Genomic DNA, 18,312 nt, shown 5'->3' with positions numbered 1-18,312 from the left:
TCCAAAATGCTAGCTTGGGCAATCCCAAGAAATATACAACATGAAGCCTTGGGCAGAGAGGAATCTCTAAAACAGAAGTAACGCAAAGGAAAAATGCCATTGTCTCTTCGTACCGATCTTCTGTAGCAGGACCACAGGCACAAATAACACATAGGACAACTTGCTGCCTGTACGTAAGTTATCAATACAATGCCACTCGTTCCATGTAATTGTCATAGCTGACTTTACATGAATGGGAAGAACAGCTGCAATTACACTGCACTGCTGCTACAATCTATTCTAGACAGTGGGCAGGCAAACACCTAAGAGGATGCGGTACTTGCTTTAAGCCACTGATCGGTCGGTGTTCAGGCTGTTAGACCCTTGATGTCTGATACCGATTACCTCATGAGACTAGAGAAGAGAAAATAAATACAGGAGCAGGGTCACTTGCCGGGCAAGGAAGAGCAAGCCAATCGTGCACCTGTATTTTTTATCTCCTCTCTAGTATATGTACGGAAGTTTCCAATTACCGTCTTGGAGCCGGCAGCTGCCTCCTTTAACTGGTATAGGTTTCATCCCAGAGTTGTGCCTGGTTGGCACAACCATTTGAGGGAATCCTCTGTCTACTGCACCTCTTGGTGCCCTTCTCACTTGTTGTGGTGATCTTGGCACCAGCACCTGTGCTTTTCTTATTATTATGAGAATAGGTCATCAATATCATGGCACTGCAAAACTCCTCTAAGGATACGGTTTTAACCATGTTAAATGTACATACCTGCCTTCCCAAACCACTTATTTTATAGGTGGCTGGTACCAAGAATACAAAAAGTGGCAGATCTACACTTAGGTTATACACACAAAGACGAGCAAAAAACAAAACAGACATTATAAAAACGGAGCAAAACAGGAAGGCAAATAATTTTTCATGAAGTAGATAAGTAAATCTAATAGAAAAGGTACAGATATATCAATAAACTGCAATGCGAATATGGTAGAACAGATCAGCATTGTAATACGTTACTAGGATCTACACAAATCTAAGGTGCTTAAAGGGTTCCTGTCAACTCCAAAATCAGTTTCTAATTAAGCATGAAGGGTAGAAACATGCCCTGAAGCATAACCGTATCTTTCTTGTGAAAATACAGTCCTCTAATCGTGAGAAATGCTTCTTGACATTTGTACAGTACAGACCAAAATTTGGACATACCTTCTCATTCAAAGAGTTTTCTTTATTTTCATGACTATGAAAATTGTACATTCACACTGAAGGCATCAAAACTATGAATTAACACATGTGGAATTATATACATAACAAAAAAGTGTGAAACAACTGAAAATATGTCATATTCTAGGTTCTTCAAAGTAGCCACCTTTTGCTTTTATTACTGCTTTGCACACTCTTGGCATTCTCTTGTTGAGCTTCAAGAGGTAGTCACCTGAAATGGTTTTCACTTCACAGGTGTGCCCTGTCAGGTTTAATAAGTGGGATTTCTTGCCTTATAAATGGGGTTGGGACCATCAGTTGCGTTGTGGAGAAGTCAGGTGGATACACAGCTGATAGTCCTACTGAATAGACTGTTAGAATTTACTTTAGTCAGTCCGAAAAATTGGGAAAACTTTGAAAGTGTCCCCAAGTGCAGTCACAAAAACCATCAAGCGCTACAAAGAAACTGGCTCACGTGCGGACCGCCCCAGGAAAGGAAGACCAAGAGTCACCTCTGCTGCGGAGGATAAGTTCATCCGAGTCACCAGCCTCAGAAATCGCAGGTTAACAGCAACTCAGATTAGAGACCAGGTCAAATGCCACAGAGTTCTAGCAGCAGACACATCTCTAGAACAACTGTTAAGAGGAGACTGTGTGAATCAGGCCTTCATGGTAGAATATCTGGTAGGAAACCACTGCTAAAGGACAGGCAACAAGCAGAAGAGACTTGTTTGGGCTAAAGAACACAAGGAATGGACATTAGACCAGTGGAAATCTGTGCTTTGGTCTGATTAATCAAAATTTGAGATCTTTGGTTCCAACCACAGTGTCTTTGTGCGACGCAGAAAAGGTGAACGGATGGACTCTACATGCCTGGTTTCCACCGTGAAGCATGGAGGAGGAGGTGTGATGGTGTGGGGGTGCTTTGTTGGTGACACTCTTGGGGTTTCTTTTAAAATTGAAGGCATACTGAAACAGCATGGCTACCACAGAATCTTGCAGCGGCATGCTATTCCATCCGGTTTGCGTTTAGTTGGACCATGATTTATTTTTCAACAGGACAATGACCCCAAACACACCTCCAGGCTGTGTAAGGGCTATTTGACCATAAAGGAGAGTGATGGGGTGCTGCGCCAGATGACCTGGCCTCCACAGTCACCGGACCTGAACCCAATCGAGAGGGTTTGGGGTGAGCTGGACCGCAGAGTGAAGGCAAAAGGGCCAACAAGTGCTAAGCATCTCTGGGAACTCCTTCAAGACTGTTGGAAGACCATTTCAGGTGACTACCTCTTGAAGCTCATCAAGAGAATGCCAAGAGTGTGCAAAGCAGTAATCAAAGCAAAAGGTGGCTAATTTGAAGAACCTAGAATATGACATATTTTCAGTTGTTTCACACTTTTTTGTTATGTATATAATTCCACATGTGTTAAATTCATAGTTTTGATGCCTTCAGTGTGAATCTACAATTTTCATAGTCATGAAAATAAAGAAAACTCTTTGAATGAGAAGGTGTGTCCAAACTTAATCAACAAAGAAGGGAGGAGCTGGCAGACGTTTCTGGTGATGCAATGGTGCACCAAACAGAGTGGCCCCACCTAGGATGCACCGAAAACAAAAAGAAGCATTTCATATGATTAAAGGACTGGATGTTCACAACAATGGTCTGGTTATGTTCCAGGACACCTACCCTACATGGCGGTATGCTTACTTTGAAATCTATTTTGAAGATGACAGACTTCCTTTTAAATATAGGCGATCTGTTGTGAAGGAAGACTTAATATCAGAAACTCAATAAGATACACACTGTCTGCAAGTAATTGATGAACCAGGCAGCTTGGATGTTCCCCCCTCCATCATTTTGGCACAGTTCTTCCTACCAATAGTAAAAGAGAGGAGATATCAGAAAAAAATTGTGACAGGCAGAAAAGGGTGAATACAGTATCATGACTGAAGTCTTGTAATCTAAAAGCTAGAGGACCGAGGAATATAGTATCTTTCAGGCTGCAACTGCCTCAACCCTGTCTAGAAGTTTTCTACAAGCCAGTTTTAGATGTCCTGTTACTTTAAATCTTTTCAATATTTGTATAATGGTAAGTCCGTGTGGTGGGTGTAAATATGATCCCTACAGATGGTGCTCGGTGAACCGAGATTAGTCATGCCTGAAATGAAATAAAGGTCTCATCCCTCTCCAGGTACATGTACACGTACTGTGCTTTCTAAAAGTCTTCCGACCCTTTCACTTTTTTACATTTTGTTATGTTGCGGCCTTGTGTTAAAAAATAAAAAATAAAAATAAAGAGTGAGAAAGTGAAAACAGAATGTTCAAAATATTTGCTAATTTATAGAAAAAGAAAAACTAAAATTTTGCGCTGTCGTAAGTATTCAGGCACTTTACTCAGGACTTCACTGAAGCCCCTTTTGGCAGTGGTTACAGACACCAGTCTTCTTGGATATGATGATGCCACAAGGTTTGCACACCTGGATTCGAGGATTTTCTGACACTCTTTTCTGCAGATCCTGTCAAGCTCTATCAGGTTGGATGGGGGACTGTCGGAGGAAAGCCATTTTCAAGTCTCTCCAGAGATGTTCGATTGGGTTCAAGGCAGGACCCTGGCTGGGCCACTCAATGACATTCAGAGAGTTGTCCTTATGCCACTCCTTTGTTGTCTTGACTGTGTGCTTAGGGTCATTGTTGTGTTGGAATGTGGACCTTTAGCCCAGTCTTATGTTCAGAGAACTCTGAATCAGTTTTCATTGAGAATATCTCAGTATTTTTCTCCTTTCAGCTTTCCTTCAACCTTGACCAGCCTCTCTGTCCTAGCTGCTGAAAAACACCCCCAGCATGATGCTGCCAATACCATGCTTCACTGTATGAATAGTATTGGGCAGGTGATTAAGAACAGTGCTCAGACACTATGCTTAGAATGGAGGCAAAAACTGGGAAATTTCTCCACAGGATCTTTGGAACTCAGGCAGATTGACCACTGGGTTCTTGGTGGCCTCTCTTACCAAGGCCCTTCTCCCCAATGACTTAGTTTGGTGGGGCGGCCAGCTCTGGGAAGAGTCCTGGTTGCTCCAAACTTCTTCTATTTAAGAATTAAGGATGCCACTGTGCTTTTTGAAACTTTCAGTGCAAGCAGAAAGTTTGTTTGTACCCTTCTCCAGATCTGTGCCTCCATACAATCATGTCCCTTAGCTGTACAGGCAGTTCTTTCCTCCTCATGGTTTAGTTTCTGATCTGACATGTATTGTCAGCTGTGAGACCTTATATAGACAGGGTGTGTGTTTTTCCAACTCATGTCCATTAAACTAAATTTACCACAGATGGATTCCAATCAAGGTGCAGAAACATCTCAAAGATGATCAAGAGAGCTAAATTTCAAGTGTCATAGACAAGGGTCTGAATACTTATGCCCATGCAAAAAAAAAAAAATTCTTTTTAATAAACTTGCAACAATCTGGACATAACTACTGTGATGGCACCTATCTGGGCATAACTACTGTGAGGGTGTACATATCTGGACATAACTACTGTGATGGCACCTATCTGGGCATAACTACTGTGAGGAGCACATATCTGGACATAACTACTGTGAGGAGCACATATCTGGACATAACTACTGTGAGGGGCACATATCTGGGCATAACTATTGTGAAGGAGGAACATATCTGGGCATAACTGAGGGCACATATCTAGGCATAACTATTGTGAAGGGGGCACATATCTGGGCATAACTATTGTGAAGGAGGAACATATCTGGGCATAACTGAGGGCACATATCTAGGCATAACTATTGTGAAGGGGGCACATATCTGGGCATAACTATTGTGAAGGGGCACATATCTGGGCATAACTGCTGTGAGGGGCACGTATCTTGGCATAACTGCTGTGAAGGGGGCACATATCTTGGAACAACTACTGTGAAGGAGGAACATATCTTGGCATAACTACTGTGAAGGGGGCACATATCTTGGCATAACTACTGTGAAGGGGGCACATATCTTGGCATAACTACTGTGTGGTTACATAAAGGGGGACCATTACTGTGTGGGGGCATTTAGGGGACTGGGTGGGATTAGATGTATAGTTATGTTTTGGGGTGAGTTAGAACATTATATGTGAAGAGGGAACTACTGGGAGCATTATATGATAAGAGGGCGCTACTGGGGGCATTATATGTTAAGAGGGCACCACTGGGGGACATAACATGTAAAGAGAGCACTACTGGGGGACATTATATGCAAAGAGGCTGCTACTGGGGGCGTTAAATGTGAGGAGGGCACCACTGTTTAGACTGGAGACGTTATATGTACACAGGGCACTACTGGGGGGGGGGGGGCATTATGTCTACTGGGGTCTAAATGTGGATGATTACAAAGTAGGGGCATAAAAGCAGGCACTAATACGAAATAGGTGTGTTCAATTATACATAAAGAAGTTGTGATCTGGAGACATCATCAGAGCGATCTGTGCAAGACTCAGAAAAAAAGGAAAGAGAATGACTCCAGCCAGAGGAGACATCACCTGTAAGAGTGAGGGCCTAAACAGGATTATTAATTATTGTGTTCTGGTCTGCGGGGAAAGTGTTTTGTGTGAAACCGGTTCCTTTCACCCTTTCACAAAAAAAAGTTGGGGACCACTTTCCTAGGGGATATGTGCCAGGGTAAGGAGGTACACAATACTGCCCTAACATCCAGCAATATTTCATTGATGGTTGTCAGGGCACTGTTGTGGGGCTGCTCCACATTCAACTGTATTGTAGTTGGATACTGTCGCAGGGCATGGGAGCCTATGGCTCCCTCCCCCTGTTCATGGTCATAGGCTCTTGTATGGCATCATAACCACCTGAAGGGGAGCAGAATACTGGAGCAACAAAAGTGAGCATTCTTACTACTAGCGGTGGGTTTTATTACTACTGCTACTGGGTGGGAGCACATTATTATTACAGAGATACACTATTGTGAGAGTTTACTAGTAAGGCCATTATGATAGCCTTTACTTCTACAGGGGTCACTATAGTGGAGAATTATTACAACTAGGTGACACTATTGTGGGCTTTATTATTACTGCGAGCACTATAGCGTGGATTATATAGGAAGTCTTATTACTACTATGGGCATTATGGCGGCATAATTATTGGGCACACTACGGAGGGCAATACTACTAAAGGGGGCACTCTGGGAGAGCATTATTGAAGGTACTGTAGGGGGCACAGCATTCAGGGTAGCAGCAGGATGACACTGTGGGGTCACCAGTATAGGGGAGCTTGGGTTGAGAAGGTGGGAAGGATAATGGAGAAGTGAGGAATCTCTGTGTGGCAATCTCTGAAGAGACACAATGTGGCTGAAAGTTGTCATGGCAGTAGTGGCCGAATGGAGAAGAGGAGGAAATAAAGCATCTTTAACCAAAGAAGATGTCACCAGTGAGTCACTGGATGTAACAGGTATGTAGTGCTGTATTCTCCTGTATGTTTGGTAGTCAGGAAGCTTAGAGATGCACACTCTGGTAGTCTGTCAAATCTAATGCTGATGGAGGCTAATAACAGAGTGTGAGCGGTGTGAAAACAGCCTATTAGGATTAACATTCATAGCCAACTGCTTCCTTGGTTGGAACATCTGGTCACTCACTAGGGGGTACTTGGCATAAAAAGGTTGAGAAACGATGTCTAGCAAAGTGGCACAATATACTTTTGAGCTAATGGTAGAGTGGACATGTCCCAATAGTAAACAGGGCATCACAGTATAAGGCCTCATGCACACGACCGTTGTGTGCATCCGTTGCCGTTGTGTCGTTTTCAGTTTTTTTTCGCAGACCCATTGACTTTCAATGGGTCCGTGGAAAAAACTAAAAATGCACCGTTTTGCAGCCGCATCCGTGTATCCTGTCCGTCAAAAAAATATGACCTGTCCTATTTTTTTGACGGACAACGGTTCACGGACCCATTAAAGTCAATGGGTCAGTGAAAAAACACGGATGCACACAAGATTGGCATCCGTGTCCGTGATCCCTGGCCGTAGGTTACTTTCATACAGACGGATCCGAAGATCCGTCTGCATAAAGGCTTTTTCAGAGCTGAGTTTTCACTTCGTGAAAACTCAGATCTGACAGTATATTCTAACACAGAGGCGTTCCCATAGTGATGGGGACGCTTCTAGTTAGAATATACTACGAACTGTGTACATGACTGCCCCCTGCTGCCTGGCAGCACCCGATCTCTTACAGAGAGCTGTGATCCATACAATTAACCCCTCAGGTGCCACACCTGAAGGGGTTAATTGTGCGTATCACCCCCTCCCTCCCCAGTTTCAATTTCATTGGTGGCCAGTGCGGCCCCCCTCCCTCCCTCCATTGTATTTATATCACTGGTGGCCAGTGCGGCCCCCCCTCCCTCCCTCTACTGTATTTAACTCATTGGTGGCACAGTGTGCGGCCCCCCCCTCCCTCCCTCTATTGTATTTAACTCATTGGTGGCACCGTGTGCGCCCCCCCTCCCTCCCTCTATTGTATTTAACTCATTGGTGGCACAGTGTGCGGCCCCCCCCCTCCCTCCCTCTATTGTATTTAACTCATTGGTGGCACAGTGTGCGCCCCCCCCCCCCCCCCGGCCCCCCCTCCCTCTATTGGTAGCAGCGGAGAAGCATCATACTTACCTGCTGGCTGCTGCGCTGTCTGTGATCGGCCGGGAGCTCCTCCTACTGGTAAGTGACAGATCATTAAGCAATGCGCCGCACAGACCTGTCACTTACCAGTAGGAGGAGCTCCCGGACGATCACAGACATCGCAGCAGCCAGCAGGTAAGTATGATGCCTCTAATATTGCTAAGTAACCATGGCAACCAGGACTGCAGTAGCGTCCTGGTTGCCATGGTTACCGATCGGAGCCCCAGCGATTAAACTGGGACTCCGATCGGAACTCTCCGCTGCCACCAATGATCGGGGGGGGGGGGGGGGGGGGGGGGCGCACACCGTGCCACCAATGAGTTAAATACAATAGAGGGGGGGGGGGGAGGTTAAATACAATAGAGGGAGGGAGGGAGGGGGGCCACACACTGGCCACCAATGATATTCAAACTGGGGAGGGAGGGGGGTCTGCCCCCTGCTGCCTGGCAGCCCCTGATCTCTTACAGGGAGATATGATATGCACAATTAACCCCTTCAGGTGCCGCACCTGAGGGGTTAATTGTGCGTATCATAGCCCCGTGTAAGAGATCGGGTGCTGCCAGGCAGCAGGGGGCAGTCATGTACACAGTTTGTAGTATATTCTAACTAGAAGCGTCCCCATCACCATGGGAACGCCTCTGTGTTAGAATATACTGTCGGATAGAAGAGACATCTCACCCCCAATATAATGTGGAATGACTATGCTGATAACTAGGCAAAGACTTTCAGGATATTTTTCTACAGTTACAGTCTAAACATGTGACTTATGGCCAAAGATCATGTTTATCCAGAGACACAATGTTTGTCATGCACTAGACATACAAATACAGCACTGGGCACACATGGATGGTTCTCTACGGGCACTCCCAGTGATGTCATATTTGCAAACAGAGAAAAACAAAACTAATTTCAGTCACACAAAAATGTTTTTAATATCTTTGTAAATTATTTACTTTTATTTTTAGTCCTCTTGTTCAATCAATTATTCTTTGATACTTTAGTATTGCAGTCCTCTATTATAGGGGTTGTCTGCTTTTTTTATATTGATGACCTATCCTCAGGATCAGATTGGTGGGGGTCTGACATCTGGCACTGCCGTCGATCAGCTGTTTAAAGAGAACGTGGCGGTCGTACGAGCGCTGCCTTCTCTTCATTGTTTACCTGCTCGCTGTCGCAGATACAGCAGTCAGCAATGTAATTACGGTCCGTCCTATTCACTTGAAAAGGAAGGGGCAGTCCCACTGAAGTAAATGGGGGGACAGATGAGCTATAATTACAACTGCTCACTGCTACACTTGTGACGATGAACAGGAAAACAGTGAAGAGAAGGTAGCACTTGTACAAGCGCTGCTTTCCCTTCAAACATCTAGCAGCCAAATCCTGCGCATTAGTGCCAGTGACGACACCGAGAATACTGCTAGCAGTGTAAAATATACAGCGCAGGGCAAGGGAGAACATCGGAGCATGAAAAGCATGAAATCATAGGGTCTGCCTGGGTTCAGCTCTGAACCCCTTTAAGAGCCAAGATATTTCTTACCCACACCTCAGGATTATATTTCTACAAGCCAGGTATATTTCATAGCCCACTGTAATATTATTTGTCCCCTGCCTTTTCAAACCCCATTTGTCATATTCCCTTTATTGAAATCTGTAAGAAGTCAGCATCAATACCCGATTTCTGAGCAGTAATATTTTACAGACATGGTTTCAGCTCATACTCATAAGTGGGTGACAAGAAATTGGGCCACCACTACAGTTCTTACCCAATTACAGTTACCCAATGTTCCTAGCACTGAACAGTAAATCTGCCTGAAGTGGCTCCAAACAAATTTTATTTTAAAAACCTTTACAGTGTAAGGCTCCATTCACACGTCCGCAACGTGTTTTGCGGCTCCACGGAGCCACAAAACACGGACAGCGGCAATGTGTGTTCCGCATTTTGCGGACCGCACATTGCTGGCACTATAGAATATGCCTATTCTTGTCCGCAATTGCGGACAAGAATAGGACATGTTCTATTTTTTTCGGGAACGGAATTGCGGACCCGGAAGTGCGGGTCCTTAATTCTGTGTCCGGGCAGCACATCGTGCTGCCCCATAGGAATGAATGGGTCCGCAATTCCGTTCCACAAATTGCGAAACAAATTTGCGGATGTGTGAATGGAGCCTAATACAGAAAAGTGAAAAAAAATAAAAAAAAATAAAGCTATTCATTCATGATGTAATTACCGTTGCTCCGGTGGAGAGTTCTTCCGTTTGCCTTTCCGATGCCGCTGATCTTGCCACCAAAGATTTATACAACACCGGCATTTCGGCTTCTCTTATGATCCCGCACTCTGACCTTTCTGAAAGCTGGTGGTTTCTGACTGTCTGGCTGGGTTGCTGCTCATAAACATTCATACGCAGGATTCCTCCCTGGTTTACTGCAATCTAACAGCAAAAGAAATGTGATATGCACTGCTCACACCAGTTACATTACTGTACAGATATTTACAGGAGGAACCACCACACTATATGAAAGATCATCTAGTGTGAAAACAGTTCTTGGACTATAACACCGACTGAGTTATCAGTGCTTGTAAATAGGACTGAAGTCTACAACTATACCACAGCTATTCTCTTCACTTCTATGTGCCTGCCTTGTTCAGCCATATGAGAAACTTTATGGGCTCATATCACCATAATTGTGGAGAAAAGACTCATTATACTCTCCCACTCTCACACACTCTCCCCAGATTAATATCCAAGGATAGCAAGTAAAAGATCAGTGATATCTAACATGTGTCCTATAACACATACTGCAAATCTCAGTGTGTCCTATGTGAGGCAGCTTCACACTGCTCCTCCCTGCCTCCTGCTTGTGATAAGTTTCTCAGTCATCATGTTCGAGGACAGGATAGCAGTGTGAATCTGCATGCCATAAAAATACACTGGAGATTCTGCACACAGGCAGTGTGAGTCATTGAAGTTGTATAACTATGCAGCTAATTACCATTGTATGGACTTACTATAACATTCCATTCATGGTGTGTAGGACAGAAATTAACTCCTAAGTAGAACTCTATACAGAGGAGCAAGGAGGATGGAGCTGGGTGGAGAGGGGAGGTGCCTGAGAACTGCCAGAATGGATTTCACAGAGGGTGACCTTATCATGTAGCTCATAGGAAGTCCTGTACATAGGAAAGCAAGTCACCAGACTGGGTTTACATGAGTCAGGTACCCATAATGAAAGAGTTTAAAATGTATTTAAACAACGATAGGAAAAATCAGCTCACCCATAGGGTCTATTAACACGGCCGTAGACTGTCTAAAGCTGTATTACGTACCCATTGACTTGAATGGGTCCGCAATCCGCAATATATGACACGATGCAGAGGCACAGATCAGAAGCCTGCCTTACTTACTGTCCGTGCCTCCGCACTGCAAAAGGATAGAACATGTCCTATCTTTTGCCATATATTGTGGACCCATTGAAGTAAATGGGTCCACGCAGCAATATGGGATTCTTAGGGCCGATGCCTGTGCATTGCAGACTGCAGCACGGACGGACTACGGTCGTGTGAATGAGCCCATATGGTGCTATCAAGACTGACCTCCTAATCACAGACAAGTTCACAGTAGCAAAAGAGCATTTTAGTGCTGGATAGATTAAAACTTAAAATAACTTATTTCATCTATTAAAAAGTAGTAGAAATGTATAAAAAGTAAACCCACACAGATACAAGGAGAAGTACGGGCAACAAGTTTCTGGCCTTCGTTTTTTCACAATACGCGAACAGTGTCAAATACTTCCCTTAATGACAGGTCATGTCCCTCCTTGTTACATCACATCTACTTCATATAGAGTTCTTACATTAAACACAAGGCACTCACAATTACAAGCATACTACATACAGGCTCGTTCCCGTCATGGCCAGCTATTAGCTGTCCCCCCTAGTCGCCGGATGTTTTGAGATGTAGCGTCGGCCGTGCAGGGATCTGGAGTGATGCGGGTGCCGGGGAGCAGGTAAGCATAATGTATATGGGGCCCCGGGCATTGGGGAGATCATTATAGGGGTTGGATAACCCCTTAGTGACGAGCCTGTTTTGGGCCTTACTGACCAAGCGTTTTCTCTTCCTTTTTTCATCGTAGCGTTCCAAGAGCTATAACTTTTTTATTTTTCCGTCTATATAGCTTTATGAGGGCTTTTTTTTTTTTGAGGGACAAGTTGTAGTTTTTAACCCCTTAGGGACCAGGCTCATTTTCACCTTAAGGACCAGGCCATTTTTTGCAAATCTGACCAGTGTCACTTTAAGTGCTGATAACTTTAAAACGCTTTTACTTATACAGGCCATTCTGAGATTGTTTTTTCGTCACATATTGTACTTCATGACACTGGTAAAATAAAGTCAAAAAAATTAATTTTTTTGCATAATAAAATACCTAATTTACCAAAAATTTGGAAAAATTAGCAAATTTCAAAGTTTCAGTTTCTCTACTTCTGTAATACGTAGTAATACCCCCAAAAATTGTGATGACTTAACATTCCCCATATGTCTACTTCATGTTTGAATTATTTTGGGAATGATATTTTATTTTTTGGGGATGTTACAAGGCTTAGAAGTTTAGAAGCAAATCTTGAAATTTTTCAGAAATTTACAAAAACCCAATTTTTAGGGACCACTACAGCTCTGAAGTCACTTTGCGAGGCTTACATAATAGAAACCGCCCAAAAATGACCCCATTCTATAAACTACACCCCTCAAGGTATTCAAAACTGATTTTACAAACTCCGTTAACCCTTTAGGTGTTGCACAAGAGTTATTGGCAAATGGGGATGAAATTTGAGAATTTCATTTTTTTGCCTAATTTTCCATTTTAACCCATTTTTTCCACTAACAAAGCAAGGGTTAACAGCCAAACAAGACTGTATCTTTATTGCCCTGACTCTGCCATTTACAGAAACACCCAATATGTGGCCGTAAACTACTGTACGGCCACACAGCGGGGCGTAGAGTGAAAGGTACGCCGTATGGTTTTTGGAAGCCAGATTTTGCTGGACAGTTTTTTTGACACCATGTCCCATTTGAAGCCCCCTGATGCACCCCTAGAGTAGAAACTCCATAAAAGTGACCCCATCTAAGAAACTACACCCCTCAAGGTATTCAAAACTGATTTTACAAACTTTGTTAACCCTTTAGGTGTTGCACAAGATTTAATGGAAAATAGAGATACAATTTCAAAATTTCACTTTTTTGGCAGATTTTCCATTTTAATATTTTTTTTCCAGTTACAAAGCAAGGGTTAACAGCCAAACAAAACTCATTATTTATGGCCCTGATTCTGTAGTTTACAGAAACACCCCATATGTGGTCGTAAACCACTGTACGGGCACACGGCAGGGCGCAGAAGGAAAGGAATGCCATACGGTTTTTGGAAGGCAGATTTTGCTGGACTGGTTTTTTGACACCATGTCCCATTTGAAGCCCCCCTGATGCACCCCTAGAGTAGAAACTCCAAAAAAGTGACCCCATTTTAGAAAGTACGGAATAGGGTGGCAGTATTGTTGGTACTAGTTCAGGGTAGATATGATTTTTGGTTGCTCTATATTATACTTTTTGTGCGGCAAGGTAACAAGAAATAGCTTTTTTGGCACGTTTTTTTTTTTGTTATTTACAACATTCATCTGACAGGTTAGATCATGTGGTAATTTTATAGAGCAGGTTGTCACGGACGCAGCGATACCTAATATGTATACAATTTTTTTTATTTATGTAAGTTTTATACAATAACTTCATTTTTAAAACCAAAAAATTGTTTAGTGTCTCCATAGTCTGAGAGCCATAGTTTTTTCAGTTTTTGGGCGATTATCTTGAGTAGGGTCTAATTTTTTGCGGGATGAGATGACAGTTTGATTGGCACTATTTTGGGGTGCATATGACTTTTTGATCGCTTGCTATTACACTTTTTGTGACGTAAGATGGCAAAAAATAGCTTTTTTTACACCGTTTTTTTTTTTTTTTTTACGGTGGTCACCTGAGGGGTTAGGTCATGTGATATTTATATAGAGCCGGTCGATACGGACGCGGCAATACCTAATATGTATACTTTATTTTTATTTATGTAGGTTTTACACAATGATTTTATTTTTGAAACAAAAAAAATGATGTTTTAGTGTTTCCATAGTCTAAGAGCCATAGTTTTTTCAGTTTTTGGGCGATTATCTTAAGTAGGGTCTCATTTTTTGCGGGATGAGATGACGGTTTGATTGGTACTATTTTGGCGTACATGCGACTTTTTTGATCACTTTTATTACCTTTTTTGGGAAGTAAGGTGGGCAAAATTTCAATTTTCTCATAGTTTTTATTTTTTTATTTTTATGGCGTTCACTGTGCGGGGAAAGTAACATGGCCGTTTTATAGATCAGGTCGTTACGGACGCGGCGATACCTAATATGCGTAGTTTATTTTATTTTTTTAATTTTTATTCAGTGATAAATGTTTTTTTTTTTTATCTTAACTTTTTTCACTTATTCTTTTTATTTTTTGACCCAGACCCACTTGGTTCTTGAAGATCCAGTGGGTCTGATGTCTGTAAAATACAGTACAGAACCTATATAGGTTTCTGTACTGTATTTTACTTACACTGAACAGATCTATGCTTTCAGCACAGATCTGTTCAGCACCATGGACAGCAGGACGCCTGAGCAGGCGTCCTGTTGCCATGGGAACCTTCCCCGTCTGCTCAGTTATGGTCAGAACTTCGCAGACGGGGAAGGGTGAGGACGGGGCTTCGTGGGGCTCTCTGGGGGCTCTCTCCCTCTCCATCGGGGGGCTGCAAAGGCACAGCAGCCCCCCGATCGGTGAGGGAGGGAGCTCCCTCTTACTGTTAACCTTTTCCATACAGCGGTCCGTACGGACCGCTGTATGGAAAGGGTTAAACGGCTGACATCGCATCAACGATGTCAGCCGTTTATACCAGGGTGCCAGCAATGTGCTGGCACCCTGGTATACCCACTGTACACCAACGATTACGCAATAGGAGGCGGGCGGGGGATCGCGATCCCGCCTGCCGCACCGCCCGCCTCCCGCAACGCCCCCACCGCCTGCGACACCCCCCCCCACCCCCCCTGCACCACCCGCCGCCATCAAATCATGCAGGGGTGCAGGGGGGGGTGTACTATATTGATTTTAGGCACTCTAAAGTTTCTGATCCCCGCGGTCAGGGACCGCGGGGATCAGAAACTGCAAAAAGCGCAGCAAACCGCAGGTCTGAATTGACCTGCGGTTTTCTGCGATCGTCGATGCGGGGGGGTCAAATGACCCCCCCCCTGCATTGTTACAGGATGCCGGCTGAATAATTTCAGCCGGCATCCCGTTCCGATTAACCCCCGCGGCGCCGGCATCGCTATTTAAAGCCATGACGTACCGGTACGTCATGTGTCCTTAAGGACTCGGGAAACATGCCGTACCGGTACGTCATGTGTCCTTTGGGGGTTAATGGCGCCATTTTGAGGTACACAACTTTCTGATTAACTTTTATTAACTCTTTCTGGGAGGGAGATGGGAAAAACAGCAATACTGCCACTGAGTTTTTACGTTATAAATTTTACGGCGTTCAATTTTCTGTATAAATAACATGATATCTTATTCTAATATCCTCTGGGTCAGTACGATTACAGTAAATAATATAGGTTTTTTTTTTTACATTTACAACTTTTTTTGCATAAAACCCCCCCCCCCTTTTTTTTTAAAGAAAAAAAAGGTGTTTGCATTGCAGCTTCCCAAGACCCATAACTTTTTTATATTTTTTACTCGTTTTATTGAAGATTAGCAAATAAGGCATGAGACAAAGAAGAATAGCAAGAATACATCCCTCGAAGGGGATACGCAACAGTCAGGAGAGATCCGTGAGGATCTTGCAAGAGGTATACAAAACTTTTTATTAAGCAGAGAGGAGCAGATGTAATAAAGTTATGATCCAGAACATGAGAGTCTTCACATCATTGTGCAGCAGGCGGATTATCATTATCAGCCACAGAGTACATGTGTGTGTTATGCAATGTCAGGGAGGACGAGCACCACTCTCCCCATACCTTGTGAAATTTTTGTGGCCATTTTCTTCTGTGCATGAATACAAATTTTTCCATGGTCACAGCATGATTGACTAATGATTTCCACTGACTTAGGCCCCCTGCACACGAACGTGTGCGCCCCGTGCCGCAATGCACGAGCACAGTCCGTGGGGCAGCCTAAGCAGATCGCGGACCCATTCACTTGAATAGGTCCGCGATCCGGCTGTTCCGCAAAAAGATAGGACATGTTTCTATCTTTTTGCGGAACGGAAGTACGGGAGGAAACCCCACGGAAGCACTCCGTAGGGTTCCGTTCCATGCTTCCATTCCGCATCTCCGGACCCATTCAAGTGAATGGGTCCGCATCCGTGATGCGGAATGCCCACGGAACGTCACCCGTATATTGTGGGTCTGCAATACGGCAACGGGACGCACAAGTTTGTGTGCAGGGGGCCTTAGTGTGGGAGCTCTGTCGCCGATCCACCTCAAAGCAATGGCTTTTCTAGCAAGGAATAGGGTCTCACTCAGAAACAAACACTCTATGGTAGTGCATCCATGTCTCCTCATCTAATATACCCAATACACAAATTTTAGGACACAGCGGTACTGCAGAGGGAACCATAGTTGACAAAACTTCCTCAACTTCCCTCCAGTAGCTTCTCAAATAAGTACAGTCCCACATCAGATGCCAAAAGTTAGCATTATCCTTCAGACATCTATGGCATCTACTGTGTGACAATTTTCTTATTTTGTGTAACCTAGTGGGCGTGAGGTAACTTCTGTGCAGTATAAACAACTGAATCAGTCTGTTGTTAATTGATGGAGAAACTTTCAGTGGAGCCATTAAAGCCTCGTTCCAGTCATCAGCTGTCAGAGAAGGTATTAAAATTTTCGATTTACTCTCTATAGTGAGAGGATTCAGCGTCATGCGTTTACTGAGCAGATGTGTATAATGCACAGAGATGATGCCCCTCGGGCACTGCGACTTTAGTATGCCTATTAAAGGATATTTTGAAATGCCTCGCCCCCTCTCCCCAAATTGGGCCCTTAGCGTATGTCTCAATTGCAGGTATCTAAAGAAAAAGTTGTGGGGCACCCCGATCTTCTCCTGCATCTGCAAGAAGGAGCACAAGGTCCCTCCGTCATATAAGTCTCGCAGAATAAGTACACCATGACGCTTCCACACAGCTGATCCCTCCAGTTCTTTTAAGTGTGCGAACATGGGATTATCCCATATTGGAATTACATCTGGGAGATCCTTAAATGATTGCATTTTGGCAGCATTCCACACTTGATGAGCTAGTTCATGTAGAGGGAGAAGACATGTGGGGGCTGATCGCACATCCTCCAATATCGGCCATAGAGTGGACGTGTGTAAGTATTCCTGAAAATAATATTCCGCATTTGGCAAGTCTGACACTAAAACCCATGAAGATAGAAATTTCAGCTGACTGGCCAAATAATATAAGAAAAAAAATCAGGCAGGGCGGCACTGCCCTCTAGTTTAGATCTCTGTAGCACACTAAGGGAGAGTTTCCTTCTGGCCTTTCCCCAAATAAAGTTAGCCACCAATACATGAATGTGGTAAAAAAAAACAAAAAAAAAACACGTGGTATAGGTGCGCATGCATGTGCCTTTAAAGGTATAGGCCTTTAGGCAAAAGTATCATTTTGACTTTAGTCTCCCCATAATTGATAATGGAAGGGACTTCCACGTTTTGAATTTATCAGCAAACAGGGGTTCCAGGGGTACGACATATGGGGGTCTCTGATGATTACAATTCCTAAGTATTTGAAGTGATCAATAACTGGCAAATTATAGAATTGCGGGGGCCACGCATGTGCCCAAAGGGGCATAACTGCAGACTTCGTCCAGTTTATGTGCAAGCCCGAATACCTCCCAAAGTTTCCTATTATTTCAATTGCTCTAGGAAGCGTGATCTCAGGCTTATCCATAAAGAGAATGTCCACATATAATCCCACTTTATCTTCTCTACCCCCCATGCTGACACCCATAAAGATCTGGTCCTGCCTTATCCTAAGGACGAGATGTTCTATCGCCACCGCAAACAGCAGCGGCGACAGTTGGCATCCTTGCCTTGTGCCTCTGTGAAGTTTAAACAAATCCGATTGAGTCCCGTTCACTAATATGTTAGCCTTGGGATGCTGATATAGTATCTCAATCCATTTGATAAACTTAGGGCCAAAGCTCTGCAATACCGCCAATAAATACATCCACTCCACGAAATCAAAAGTTTTGGCCGTGTCCAGCGATACCAAGGCCCAATGTTTAGTCCCTGCCATTCCTATCTGCGCTATGGCTTGCGCTCTCCAAATATTATCAGACGTCTGCCTGGGATAAATCCCGACCCTATGTACTATGGTGGTGATTACCTTATTTAATCTATTGTTTC

The 18,312-nt window shown here is 43.8% G+C and overlaps 1 protein-coding gene across 6 annotated transcripts in view; it reads right to left on the bottom strand.

The window, feature by feature from the left end:
• NBR1 (NBR1 autophagy cargo receptor) overlaps positions 1 to 18,312 on the bottom strand; it is an 81,830-nt gene that overhangs the window by 41,795 nt on the left and 21,723 nt on the right. For 5 of the 6 annotated variants that reach the window (XM_044300256.1, XM_044300259.1, XM_044300254.1 and 2 more), the window contains exons 6-7: positions 10,075 to 10,275; positions 2,991 to 3,059 (exon numbers count right to left, since the gene is read on the bottom strand). In XM_044300256.1, the coding sequence (XP_044156191.1) occupies positions 2,991 to 3,059; positions 10,075 to 10,275 (270 nt within the window). The remainder of the gene's footprint in view (positions 1 to 2,990; positions 3,060 to 10,074; positions 10,276 to 18,312) is intronic. The other variant, XM_044300257.1, reaches the window with a different exon arrangement.

The sequence above is a fragment of the Bufo gargarizans genome, chromosome 6, assembly GCF_014858855.1.
Source record: "Bufo gargarizans isolate SCDJY-AF-19 chromosome 6, ASM1485885v1, whole genome shotgun sequence".
Classification (NCBI taxonomy): domain Eukaryota; kingdom Metazoa; phylum Chordata; class Amphibia; order Anura; family Bufonidae; genus Bufo; species Bufo gargarizans.
The sequence above is the reverse complement of the archived record's forward strand: the minus strand, read 5'-3'. Positions and strand labels throughout refer to the sequence as shown.